The sequence below is a fragment of the Lotus japonicus genome, chromosome 4 (genome assembly GCF_012489685.1).
Source record: "Lotus japonicus ecotype B-129 chromosome 4, LjGifu_v1.2".
Taxonomy (NCBI): domain Eukaryota; kingdom Viridiplantae; phylum Streptophyta; class Magnoliopsida; order Fabales; family Fabaceae; genus Lotus; species Lotus japonicus.
This window is the reverse complement of record NC_080044.1, coordinates 36,754,058-36,767,915: the sequence shown is the minus strand read 5'-3', so window position 1 is coordinate 36,767,915 and position 13,858 is coordinate 36,754,058. Positions and strand designations below refer to the sequence as shown.

The 13,858-nt window shown below is 41.9% G+C and overlaps 1 protein-coding gene across 1 annotated transcript; it reads right to left on the bottom strand.

Moving 5' to 3' along the window:
- On the bottom strand, positions 1-744 carry LOC130712697 (uncharacterized). Its single transcript, XM_057562518.1, has one exon. It carries the CDS (start codon positions 742-744, stop codon positions 1-3), a length of 744 nt encoding a protein of 247 aa, XP_057418501.1.
- Positions 745-13,858: the final 13,114 nt, after the last annotated feature.

Below are 13,858 nucleotides of genomic sequence, written 5' to 3'. Positions count from 1 at the left end.
TCAAGCCGTGACTTGATTAGGGCTGGAAGCGCTACAATGGATCAAGAGAGGGCAATGATCAGAGTGAATCCTATGAAGCACTTCCACGAAAGCATCAGCGAATTCAGTTCTCCAGTCCACATCGCCGAGGGCTCTGTCCAGACGTTTGGAGAGAATAATTCTATTGTTGTGCTTACGGTACCAAGTAAAATTGCCACCCACTAGGCCAAGATCAATCAAGTTGCAGCTTCCCAGGACTTCTGCAAATTTATTAGCCCTATTAGGAAAAAATTCTCCTCCTCTAACCTCCGTAGGGGAAAGAATCTCATTCATGTCACCAACAAGAAGCCAAGGTATGGTGATACCAATTCTAACATGACAAAGGTGATCCCAAAACACTTCCCTTTGAGCCGGAGACGGAGATGCATAGATGGCGGTGCAAGCCCAGGAGAAATTGTCTCTCCAAATTCCAAAAGAGATTGCTTGATTGTGCATATGCAGCAGGCGGGTGTTGAAGTTAGCATTGGTTTTGGTGAGAACCCAAATGCCACCTCTAAACCCTACTGCCTCACTTATGAATGATGAAGAAAATCCCAGTGATTTCCAAAATCTGCTAGCTCTAGTGAATTGGCATCGAGTTTCCAGAAGAAAGACAATATCAGGATTCTTAGTCCTTATTAATTCCTTCACAAAGCGCTTACCATTCTCATGGAGGGCGCCTCTAACATTCCAAGAAATAATCTTAAGATCTTCAAACCCTATCATAACAATGATTGGGAGAGAGGTGGGGACTTGCCCCGTAGACTCAAGAGAGTCAAGCTTGTTCATTGTTCTCTTCATGGCACCCTGAGGCACCAAGTTTCTTGAGATAATCTTCTTCTTCATAAGGCACCTTCTTTGATTTGTCGAATATCACCATCTTCATTGCATCATGATCTGTACCATGGGAAGCTAGTGGGGCCCTTGGAGAATTAGTCGGTTGGGTCCCAAAAGAGCTTTCTTTAATGTTGGCAACAAATCTCCTTTTTTTATTCTCTTGGGGAGCGTTTGTTTCAAGGTTTGAGATCACATTCCCGGGAATGTTATTCTCAGGAATATGATTACCGGGTATGTTATTCCTGGATAAATTTTATAAATGTGTTTGGTAAGTATTTTGTATTCCTTGGGAACATTTTAAACTTTTCTTAATTTAAAAATTAAAAAAAACTTAAAAATAGAGGTAATAATGATAAATTGTGAGAGAAGTGGGAAGTTACATTCATCTTTCCCATGGGAATGTAAGATTCCCAACCTTTTTCATGGGAATCAATATGAAGGAAATCATGGGAATTGTGGAAGTTATTTTATTCCCGGGAATGATTGATACACAGGAATCATAGTTTCCAATCTTGTAACAAACACATGAATGTTCATTCCCAACCTTCATATTTCCGGGAATCTCTTTCCAAATCTTGAAACAAACGCTTCCTTGGGATTTAGTTTCAAATTGGAACGTGGGTCCCTCCTTAAATCCCTTTATTTCCGTTCCTTTCTGAATCTTTGAGGATGATGCCGTTGACTTTTATTTGTATTTACTAGGCAATGATGCTCCAATAAATCCTCCCTTGGATCCTGCGCTCGGCAATGATGAGCCAATAACTACTCCCTCAGATTTCGCTCCAAACTTCAGGCCTTGATTTGGGAGCGGTTTCTTTTTCCTTTTTGAAACAATCAGCCACTCACCATGCGTTTCAAAATCCTGGGCTAGTTTTCCGGTTGGAATTAGCACCGCTTGGAATTTTGACCTGTCTGTTACCATGTCCGTTTCGCTGAGGGTGGCGGGAATCTCGGAATTTTCCTGTTGTGTCACCGACAGAGCCTGTGCCACCGTTGGATCCTTGACACCTGTCTGTTCCATCACCATTGATTCACTGTTTGCCTTGATTCTTTGGTGGAGGTGTTACAGCCGGTGTTGCCGCCGTCGTGGTCGTGCATTCCCTGCTCCGGTGTCCATAGCATCCACATTTCATGCAAATTACGTGTAGTCCTTCATACTCTATGTTGTACCATGATCCTTCTAGACAAACTTTTCCTACCACCGCTTGGGTCAGATCCAACTCAACACAGATTCTGGCAAAGCGACCTCGGTCTGCTTGGAGGGTGTTGATATCGACCTTGATAGGTTTCCCTATGACTCTTGCCACCGATTGCAAGTAGCTCTCGTCATAGAATATGTAAGACCTGGATTTACAGACAAGTTAATTTCCGACTCACGCGTAGAATCAGTGTAAGCGTGACAGGAGTTTGCTGTTTGAGAAAGATTAATGAAGAAGAAAGTTCAGGAATTGCTTGAGGAATGTTGCGTAGTCGTTTTAGGAATTGAGGGATTTGCCAAGATTGTTGGACCTTTGACTCAACTGACGAGGAAGGATTAACCTTTTACATGGACTGAGGGTGTGTGGTTCCGTAGCGGAATCGTTAGGGACTTGATATCAGGATATCTGTGGTTACTAGATGTTAGGAACTCATTGACTATTCCAGTGAGTTTTTCTAAATTTCCACCTTCGATGTATTAGGCCTGATCAACCTAATATTGAGGGGGTGATATTCGGAATCACAGCTGGTCATGGACTTTGATAGAAGGATGTGTAAGATGAATTTGAATTGACCGAGGATTAGTGGGGTTTGAGAGGAAAGTTCGTGTTAAGTAATTGATTTTCCTTGGGAAGGAGTTGTAGCTTTAAGAAATGAATACTCATTTAAGAAGTGTTGGAGAGTTAAAGGATATTGGTGGTCCAAACTTAGTGAAGGTTTAGATGTTAAGCCAATTGATTTTATCCCAAACGCGTGAGACATGAAGTCTTGTCAGGTTCTGATCGAGAGGCTAAGTGTTGGATTGATTAGAGGATGATTAAGTTACATAAAGGAAAATGTTAGTATTAAGATGAATACCTGAGGTTGTTATATTTGGACGAGTTTCGTAGAGTTTAAGAGTCAATGGAACATAGTTATGGATTTTGATGATTCATATTACGGTTAACAAGTGAATTTTACTAAAGTTGAATGAGAATCCTAGGGCTAAGGTTGGCCTAGTGAGCTGAGATTCATGTACACATAAGAGATTTAGTGGTGTTAGCGGTTACGATAGCAGTTAAATCTCAGAATGTTGAAGGATCGGATGATAAAATGGCTAGTTAAGTCCCTTGAGGTATAGTTATGATTTAATCTTCTAGAGGATAAGTCTCGATTTGTGCGAAGTGTTAGGGATTTCGGTAAGTGTAAACAGGTTTGAGTGAGGGAAGTTTTGAGGAAGAAGACGATAATAATGGATTGTTAGATATTAAGAGGAGGATTATCTTATAAGTTGTTGATAAATTGATGTTGAAGGGGATAAGATTAGTGAAGGACAAGAAATAAGGACATAAGTCGAGTTTTAATTCGAATAGTGACTAAGTAGAAGTTTGATTTCTTGGTGTGTGTAAAGATAGTTACGAAGTTGGAGGTGTTTTAATGGACTAGCGGTTTCCAAGGGGATGAATCGTCTAGGAGTTATCGAACGGACAAGTGGAGTTTTGGACTGTAGATGAAGATCACGAGGACAAGTTGAGTATTTACTTTGAAATGACAGAGAGGCACCGAGTTTAAGAAGAATTTCGGACGACTGAAAGTAAAGAAGCAAGTGGCTAAGATTGTGGGACTGCACGGAGTGCCAACCGGTATCATTTCAAGCAGAGATCCGACGCAAGTGATCGAGCCAGACGACATGAAGTTGAATGATGGTTTGTCTTTTGAGACGCCGACAGTTAACAGTGGGGATAGAAGAGTGAAACAGTTAAGGGAAAAACAGATTGCTTAAGTAAAGGTTATGAGGAACAATGACACGGGCAATACTACATGGAATTGGAAGACAAGATCAAGGAATTGTATCCCGGACTTTTCGCAGAACTCTGAGTTTCGAGGACGAAACTTTCTTTTTGGAGGGGAGTATTGTAAGACCTGGATTTACAGACAAGTTAATATCCGACTCACGCGTAGAATCAGTGTAAGCGTGACAGGAGTTTGCTGTTTGAGAAAGATTAATGAAGAAGAAAGTTCAGGAATTGCTTGAGGAATGTTGCGTAGTCGTTTTAGGAATTAGTGCGAGTCGTCTGCTCACCTGCCTTATGGCGAGCGTGTCCAGAATAGGCTAATTTCGCTTTTAGAGCAACGTATTAAGTGAGATTTCGAATCCTTGGAAAATTTAAAGATTCTCTTTATTTTTCCTTCGACCAGCGTTTCATTTCGGAACCCTGGACTGTACGCACGATAGTATTCACTTTTCGGATGTCCGACGACGCGAATTTCTTTGCTTCGAAACCCTAGATTCAAGCGCTGGATGAAGACTTTTTCTATTCGGGACTTCTAACGAAGTTTCCGTCCGCGTTGCCAGATTTGTTTCGACGTTTCCAATCTTTCTTCAGAAGGAAGATTTGTCGTCTGACCATCACGGCAAAAAGTAGTTTTTCGGGACAGATTAACTTACACCGCTTTTGGGATTTTAGATATCGTTTTTCCCAAATGTCAGAGATTTGTTTTGAGTTCTGGAATTCTGACGTCAGAATCTCTCTTAGAATTCATCGGTGAACGTGCTGCAAAAATCGGAATCGTGAAATTTTCATTTTCCCGCGATTTCACCTGCCTATAAATAGCTCAAAAATTCAAAAATATCTCATTTTCTTTCCATCCAAGGCCGTGAGTTTCAAGGGGAGAGAGGGAGAAGATTTTTTCGCCAAAACTCGACCGATCTTCGCGCAGTTCGTTCCTACTTCAAGGTACCGAGGTAACTAGCTTGATTCTTACCTCTGATCGCTGTTTCTACTGCGTTTCTTTAGTCGTTTCTGTGCACAAAGTTTTGAGCTTTTTGTAAAACTGTCCGTTTTTCCTGATTTATCTGTTGGGTTATCTTCCCTACGTGCCCAAGAGCCTAAAACCTCCATCAGTATTCGCCGATTGTGATCGAGTTGTCAAGGATCTGAAAAACTGATTCAAAACCTTTTTGTCGCACATTTCGAAACTTTACTGTCGAAAAGTCGTAATCTGACTTCGTGCCTTTAGGATTAGTTGTCACGGATGTCGTTAGGATCATTGCTGTCAAATTTGTTTTCCGAACTCATAACTTTGAGGTTTTGAGCTTTTATTTTGGACCAAAACGCCCCTGAACAGCTATATTTCGATCCGATCGTCCGAAAAATTTTCCGACAGTTTCTTTGCCTTAGTTTTACCCTAAAACTACCTTGTAAACAGATTTGATCGAAGAAAAAGAGCCGGAGCTCATTTTCGAAAACTTGTCTTTTCGTACTCGATTGTTGTATTCTGAAGCTTTAATGCTTTGTCTATCGTTAATTAGCTGTATTGTGATCAGCTAATCGATTTTGTTTGGATTCTGCTTTGTTTTTCTCCGAGGTTCAGTTGAAGGAACTTTGGGAGTTTCAGAGCAATCGTGTGAAGGAAGTTTTAACCACGAGGCTGAAGCAGCTCGAGGTTAGGGCAACTTACATATTAGTTATGATTGCATGATCGGCGTCGATGAATTCGACTTATGATTTACTTTGATATTGATTGTGATGATGTACTGATGTTATGATATTGTCCATAACTTGTGATGTTGAGGTGTGTTGAATTGGGCGTTTTGACGCGATTTCGGAGTGGGGATTCATTGATCTGGTGATCTTTGATATTTCGGGTTGGATGAACAACCCTAGGCAAGTTCAAACGTGGGGTTTAAGACTTAGCCATTCGTGGGTATTTGTTGGTATTCTTAGACTTTCCCCGGGAATTTCTTTTGGTGGGTTTTTGGAAAACCTAGAATGAATAGAATTTTGAAAACTAGAGACTGTGGGAGACTTAGACTTTGAGAAATAAACTCATAACTTGACTAATTCAATTCGAAACATTTTTATTTACGAGTAAGCATAGGAGAACGAAAGGGGGAAAATAATTGCGAAAGACGGGGAAAAGTCGACTTTTGTTGTGGGTTTTGGAATTGGGGAAAGCCACTGAGGTGAGCTATGGTGATGATTGAAAGTCACCGAGTACTTTAGTACTCTTATTGTTGGGGTTGTGTTGTATTGACCGACACTAACCCTGGGTTTTGACGTTTAGTTTTGTTGTTGGAGTTGTGTTGTATTGACCGACACTAACTCTAGGTTTTGGGTTGTTGGAGTTGTGTTGTATTGACCGACACTAACTCTAGGTTTTGGGTTGTGGGAGTTCTGTTGTATTGACCGACACTAACTCCGAGTTGTGTTGTATTGACCGACACTAACTCTTGGGTTTTTGAGATTGGGTTTTGAGCTAAACACTTGTGTTGTGAGGTCGATTCGATGTTTGGCTAACCATATTGCATCATGCATCATTTGGTGAATAACGGGAATGGTTCACCAATGCATTATTTGGTGAATAACGGGAATGGTTCACCGATGCATATTCGATGAGGAACGGGAATGCTTCATCGATGGTGAATAACGGGAATGGTTCACCAGTGCATCATTCGACAAGGAACGGGAATGCTTTGTCGAGGATGAAGAACGGGAATGCTTCATCCATAGTGAAGAACGGGAATGCTTCACTTGTGGCGAACGGGAACGCGTCACAATTATCCGGATCATATTGATTGCATTTCACGCATACATTCACTCTGACTGGAATTGTGTGCTGTTTGATTTATTGAAGCATTGTTAGAGCCAATAACATGCTAGGATTGTTTATATATATATATATATATATCAACATATATATCTATGCCCTATATCACATGTTGAGTGTATATCTACTCTATTCCGTGAGTTGACCCTAGCGCCTTGGCTTTGGTTGCATGTCTGTGTTTGGGCGGTCGGCCTGCTGCCAGATGTCGATGGCCGACTGGTTTTCGATGGTCTCTCCCTCGGGGGGGATCAGGTATGAGTTGGTGGACCGTGATGCCCCCACCGCTTGGGTGATCGATGTTGCGGGTCACCGAGCGACGTACCGGGGAAGGGTCATGGAGGACCGGACGGATGAGCGAGGACGCTTGACGAGGAGGAGGAGGAGCTATGAGCTGAGCTGGGAGGGTAGGTTAGGCTAGCGTCATTTTTTGTGTAGAGCTCTGATCGTCTTACTTTTTGGGACAGGGTAGGTTCCCGATGTGTGGCTTTTTGTGTGGTTCTTTTGAGGAGGATCACAGAGAGTCTGTCGGAGTATAGGGGTCTTTTGTTCAGGCCATTTTTGGGTGCCGACTTTCTCTTGGATGACTGTATATTTGATACTTTTGCTTACAGTGCTGGTTTGTATATATTTGCCTGCGGGCACACTACTTTGGAGTCACTACGAGTGCGCGTGACATGGGAGTGCAGCTGAGGCTGTACATGTGTATATATTTGTATATTGGTTAGTTAGTGTTGGGTTATGTCTTTATTTTCTATCGCTTTATTTTAAAGGAATCAAACGAAAAAAAAAAATTACCTGTTTTCCGCGTAAAGTTTATTTTTGGTTACTAAAGTGACACCTGGAAATCGGGGTGTTACATTGTGGTATCAGAGCTTAGTCGAGTCTTTTGGGAGTCTTTGGGGAATAGGTCTTCTGTGCTAGGTTGTGTGACTCTGCAAGGAGTGAAAATTGATTGTCTGCAGAGCGATTTTCGCTCTAATTGCTTGCGTTACTACTTAATCGGATTGAGTGGTTTGTCTAGTGCTACCTTATGGTTAGTACTAATTGGACGTATGATGAGATATAGGATGGTGGACCTTAACCGGATGGCGGAGGCAATAGCTACACTGATCGAGGCAATGATGAACCAGGCTGCGGAAGACGCTTATATGCGCGTTGAAGAGGCTGCACGTGAGCATCATCAACGACTGATGGCGACAGCAATGTATCAACAAAAAGGAATGAACCGAACAGGAGCTGGGGGACCAATGAGGTCAGGTTCCCAAGGCTACAACGGAAGGGAGAGCTACCATCACTGGGGACCATATCAGCGTTCCGAGGGAAGAAATCTTATTTCAAGAGTGTATAAACCAACAACTGCTGATACTGGAGGGAAGCCAGTTGGTGACAAAGGTGTGACATGTTTTCGTTGCGGAAAGTTTGGGCATTTTGCTAACAAGTGCTCAGTGATTGGATGGAGATGCTTCAAGTGTAACCGAGAGGGGCATCTAGCTGTGAACTGCAAGACACTTCAGGAGGGAACGTCTGACAGTAAGATGAAAGGGAATGATGCTACCGGAGGGACAGGAAACAAGATTTCGGGAAAAACAGTGACGTGTTACAGGTGCAGGAAAGTGGGGCACTATAGTAACAAGTGTCCAGACGGGGGATCTCTATGCTTCAACTGTGGGGAAAGCGGGCACTATGCCAGTAGGTGCAAGATCAAGGAAAGTCTATGCTTCAATTGCAACCAACTGGGACATTTCTCCTGAGATTGTAAGGCACCCAAGGGCGAATCATCAGGGAATGTTGGGAAAGGAAAACAACTTGCTACAGAGGAAAGGATTCATACCAAGGAGGGGGCAAGAGCTGAGGAGTTGAACGAGGAAGAACGTGGGAACGATGGTAATATTTTAACTGTTCTCTTATTCTAGAATAACTTACTCATTTATCTTCGAAACGAGTATGACGTGCCTAACTTGTATTTACTACTTAGACTATGATCTTATGATTATTATTCCTAGTAGGACCTTATTCGAGGTTGCTCGTGATTTAACTATAGAAGTTACACGGGGTCTAGGATAGCACGCTGAGCTAGGAAGTTGTTTTACCGACGCGTTGATAAGGAAGCTAGGATCTCAGGGAAATTCCTTATGGGTACGATACGTAGGATTTTAGGGCGTTTAGTTTTGAAGCGGAATCGTTGGAGGATCTTTCGGCAAAAGGGATTCATTCGATCAAGTGTTTCACTGTGGGGAGCGCCAGTGCTTTTAGTTAAGAAGAAAGACGGAAGGTCGAGATTGTGTGTGAATTATCGACAACTGAGCAAGGCGACGATCAAGAACCGATACCCGTTGCCGAGGATAGATGATTTGATGGATCAATTACGAGGGGCTGCCGTATTTTCCAAGATAGACTTGAAATCAAGCTATCATTAGATCAGAGTGAAGACTGAGGATATACCAAAGGCTGCATTCAGAACACTTTACGGACACTACGAGTACCTAGTGATGCCGTTTGGAGTGACAAATGCACCTGCTGTTTTCATGGATTACATGAACCGCATCTTTCAGGAGTTCTTAGATCGGTTTGTGGTGGTGTTTATTGATGACATATGGATCTATTCGAAGGACGCGAAGGAACATGAAGGACATTTGCGCCAAGTTTTACAAGTGTTGAGAGAGAAAAAGTTGTATGCGAACCCTTCCAAGGGTGAATTCTGGCTGGAGGAAGTCAATTTCTTAGGCCATGCTATCTCGAAGGAGGGCATAGCTATGGATCCAGCGAAAGTGGAGACTGTTTTGGCTTGGGAGCAACCGAAGACGGTGACAGAGATCAGAAGTTTTGTGGGTTTAGCTGGATATTATAGACGCTTCATTGAGGGATTTGCCAAGATTGTTGGACCTTTGACTCAACTGACGAGGAAGGGTTAACCTTTTACATGGACTGAGGGTGTGTGGTTCCGTAGCGGAATCGTTAGGGACTTGATATCAGGATATTTGTGGTTACTAGATGTTAGGAACTCATTGACTATTCCAGTGAGTTTTTCTAAATTTCCACCTTCGATGTATTAGGCCTGATCAACCTAATATTGAGGGGGTGATATTCGGAATCACAGCTGGTCATGGACTTTGATAGAAGGATGTGTAAGATGAATTTGAATTGACCGAGGATTAGTCGGGTTTGAGAGGAAAGTTCGTGTTAAGTAATTGATTTTCCTTGGGAAGGAGTTGTAGCTTTAAGAAATGAATACTCATTTAAGAAGTGTTGGAGAGTTAAAGGATATTGGTGGTCCAAACTTAGTGAAGGTTTAGATGTTAAGCCAATTGATTTTATCCCAAACGCGTGAGACATGAAGTCTTGTCAGGTTCTGATCGAGAGGCTAAGTGTTGGATTGATTGGAGGATGATTAAGTTACAGAAAGGAAAATGTTAGTATTAAGATGAATACCTGAGGTTGTTATATTTGGACGAGTTTCGTAGAGTTTAAGAGTCAATGGAACATTGTTATGGATTTTGATGATGCATATTACGGGTTAACAAGTGAATTTTACTAAAGTTGAATGAGAATCCTAGGGCTAAGGTTGGCCTAGTGAGTTGGATTCATGTACACATAAGAGATTTAGTGGTGTTAGCGGTTACGATAGCAGTTAAATCTCAGAATGTTGAAGGATCGGATGATAAAATGGCTAGTTAAGTCCCTTGAGGTATAGTTATGATTTAATCTTCTAGAGGATAAGTCTCGATTTGTGCGAAGTGTTAGGGATTTCGGTAAGTGTAAACAGGTTTGAGTGAGGGAAGTTTTGAGGAAGAAGACGATAATAATGGATTGTTAGATATTAAGAGGAGGATTATCTTATAAGTTGTTGATAAATTGATGTTGAAGGGGATAAGATTAGTGAAGGACAAGAAATAAGGACATAAGTCGAGTTTTAATTCGAATAGTGACTAAGTAGAAGTTTGATTTCTTGGTGTGTGTAAAGATAGTTACGAAGTTGGAGGTGTTTTAATGGACTAGCGGTTTCCAAGGGGATGAATCGTCTAGGAGTTATCGAACGGACAAGTGGAGTTTTGGACTGTAGATGAAGATCACGAGGACAAGTTGAGTATTTACTTTGAAATGACAGAGAGGCACCGAGTTTAAGAAGAATTTCGGACGACCGAAAGTAAAGAAGCAAGTGGCTAAGATTGTGGGACTGCACGGAGTGCCAACCGGTATCATTTCAAGCAGAGATCCGACGCAAGTGATCGAGCCAGACGACATGAAGTTGAATGATGGTTTGTCTTTTGAGACGCCGACAGTTAACAGTGGGGATAGAAGAGTGAAACAGTTAAGGGAAAAACAGATTGCTTAAGTAAAGGTTATGAGGAACAATGACACGGGCAATACTACATGGAATTGGAAGACAAGATCAAGGAATTGTATCCCGGACTTTTCGCAGAACTCTGAGTTTCGAGGACGAAACTTTCTTTTTGGAGGGGAGTATTGTAAGACCTGGATTTACAGACAAGTTAATATCCGACTCACGCGTAGAATCAGTGTAAGCGTGACAGGAGTTTGCTGTTTGAGAAAGATTAATGAAGAAGAAAGTTCAGGAATTGCTTGAGGAATGTTGCGTAGTCGTTTTAGGAATTAGTGCGAGTCGTCTGCTCACCAGCCTTATGGCGAGCGTGTCCAGAATAGGCTAATTTCGCTTTTAGAGCAACGTATTAAGTGAGATTTCGAATCCTTGGAAAATTTAAAGATTCTCTTTATTTTTCCTTCGACCAGCGTTTCATTTCGGAACCCTGGACTGTACGCACGATAGTATTCACTCTTCGGATGTCCGACGACGCGAATTTCTTTGCTTCGAAACCCTAGATTCAAGCGCTGGATGAAGACTTTTTCTATTCGGGACTTCTAACGAAGTTTCCGTCCGCGTTGCCAGATTTGTTTCGACGTTTCCAATCTTTCTTCAGAAGGAAGATTTGTCGTCTGACCATCACGGCAAAAAGTAGTTTTTCGGGACAGATTAACTTACACCGCTTTTGGGATTTTAGATATCGTTTTTCCCAAATGTCAGAGATTTGTTTTGAGTTCTGGAATTCTGACGCCAGAATCTCTCTTAGAATTCATCGGTGAACGTGCTACAAAAATCGGAATCGCGAAATTTTCATTTTCCCGCGATTTCACCTGCCTATAAATAGCTCAAAAATTCAAAAATATCTCATTTTCTTTCCAGCCAAGGCCGCGAGTTTCAAGGGGAGAGAGGGAGAAGATTTTTTCGCCAAAACTCGACCGATCTTCGCGCAGTTCGTTCCTACTTCAAGGTACCGAGGTAACTAGCTTGATTCTTACCTCTGATCGCTGTTTCTACTGCGTTTCTTTTGTCGTTTCCGTGCTCAAAGTTTTGAGCTTTTTGTAAAACTGTCCGTTTTTCCTGATTTCTCTGTTGGGTTATCTTCCCTACGTGCCCAAGAGCCTAAAACCTCCGTCAGTATTCACCGATTGTGATCGAGTTGTCAAGGATCTGAAAAACTGATTCAAAACCTTTTTGTCGCACATTTCGAAACTTTACTGTCGAAAAGTCGTAATCTGACTTCGTGCCTTTAGGATTAGTTGTCACGGATGTCGTTAGGATCATTGCTGTCAAATTTGTTTTCCGAACTGATAACTTTGAGGTTTTGAGCTTTTATTTTGGACCAATACGCCCTTGAACAGCCGTATTTCGATCCGATCGTCCGAAAATTTTTCCGACAGTTTCTTTGCCTTTGTTTTACCCTAAAACTACCTTGTAAACAGATTTGATCGAAGAAAAAGAGCCGGAGCTCTTTTTCCTTTTTGGCCGAGAGCTTGTAGTGATGGGGGGGAGTTTTCGTTTTCGAAAACTTGTCTTTTCGTACTCGATTGTTGTATTCTGAAGTTTTAATGCTTTGTCTATCGTTAATTACCTGTATTGTGATCGAGCTAATCGATTTTGTTTGGATTCTGCTTTGTTTTTCTCCGAGGTTCAGTTGAAGGAACTTTGGGAGTTTCAGAGCAATCGTGTGAAGGAAGTTTTAACCACGAGGCTGGAGCAGCTCGAGGTTAGGGCAACTTACATATTAGTTATGATTGCATGATAGGCGTCGATGAATTCGACTTATGATTTACTTTGATATTGATTGTGATGATGAACTGATGTTATGATATTGTCCATAACTTGTGATGTTGAGGTGTGTTGAATTGGGCGTTTTGACGCGATTTCGGAGTGGGGATTCATTGATCTGGTGATCTTTGATATTTCGGGTTGGATGAACAACCCTAGGCAAGTTTAAACGTGGGGTTTGAGACTTAGCCATTCGTGGGTATTTGTTGGTATTCTTAGACTTTCCCCGGGAATTTCTTTTGGTGGGTTTTTGGAAAACCTAGAATGAATAGAATTTTGAAAACTAGAGACTGTGGGAGACTAAGACTTTGAGAAATAAACTCATAACTTAACTAATTCAATTTGAAACGTTTTTATTAACGAGTAAGCATAGGAGAACGAAAGGGGGAAAATAATTGCGAAAGACGGGGAAAAGTCGACTTTTGTTGTGGGTTTTGGAATTGGGGAAAGCCACTGAGGTGAGCTATGGTGATGATTGAAAGTCACCGAGTACTTTAGTACTCTTATTGTTGGGGTTGTGTTGTATTGACCGACACTAACCCTGGGTTTTGACGTTGGGTTTTGTTGTTGGAGTTGTGTTTTATTGACCGACACTAACTCTAGGTTTTGGGTTGTTGGAGTTGTGTTGTATTGACCGACACTAACTCTAGGTTTTGGGTTGTGGGAGTTGTGTTGTATTGACCGACACTAACTCCGAGTTGTGTTGTATTGACCGACACTAACTCTTGGGTTTTTGAGATTGGGTTTTGAGCTAAACACTTGTGTTGTGAGGTCGATTCGATGTTTGGCTAACCATATTGCATCATGCATCATTTGGTGAATAACGGGAATGGTTCACCAATGCATTATTTGGTGAATAACGGGAATGGTTCACCGATGCATATTCGATGAGGAACGGGAATGCTTCATCGATGGTGAATAACGAGAATGGTTCACCAGTGCATCATTCGACAAGGAACGGGAATGCTTTGTCGAAGATGAAGAACGGGAATGCTTCATCCATAGTGAAGAACGGGAATGCTTCACTTGTGGCGAACGGGAACGCGTCACAATTATCCGGATCATATTGATTGCATTTCACGCATACATTCACTCTGACTGGAATTGTGT

What these genes read in the sequence shown, in the direction of transcription:
- LOC130712697 (XM_057562518.1), bottom strand. Translation starts at nt 744, where the DNA reads ATGATAGGGTTTGAAGATCTTAAGATTATTTCTTGGAATGTTAGAGGC.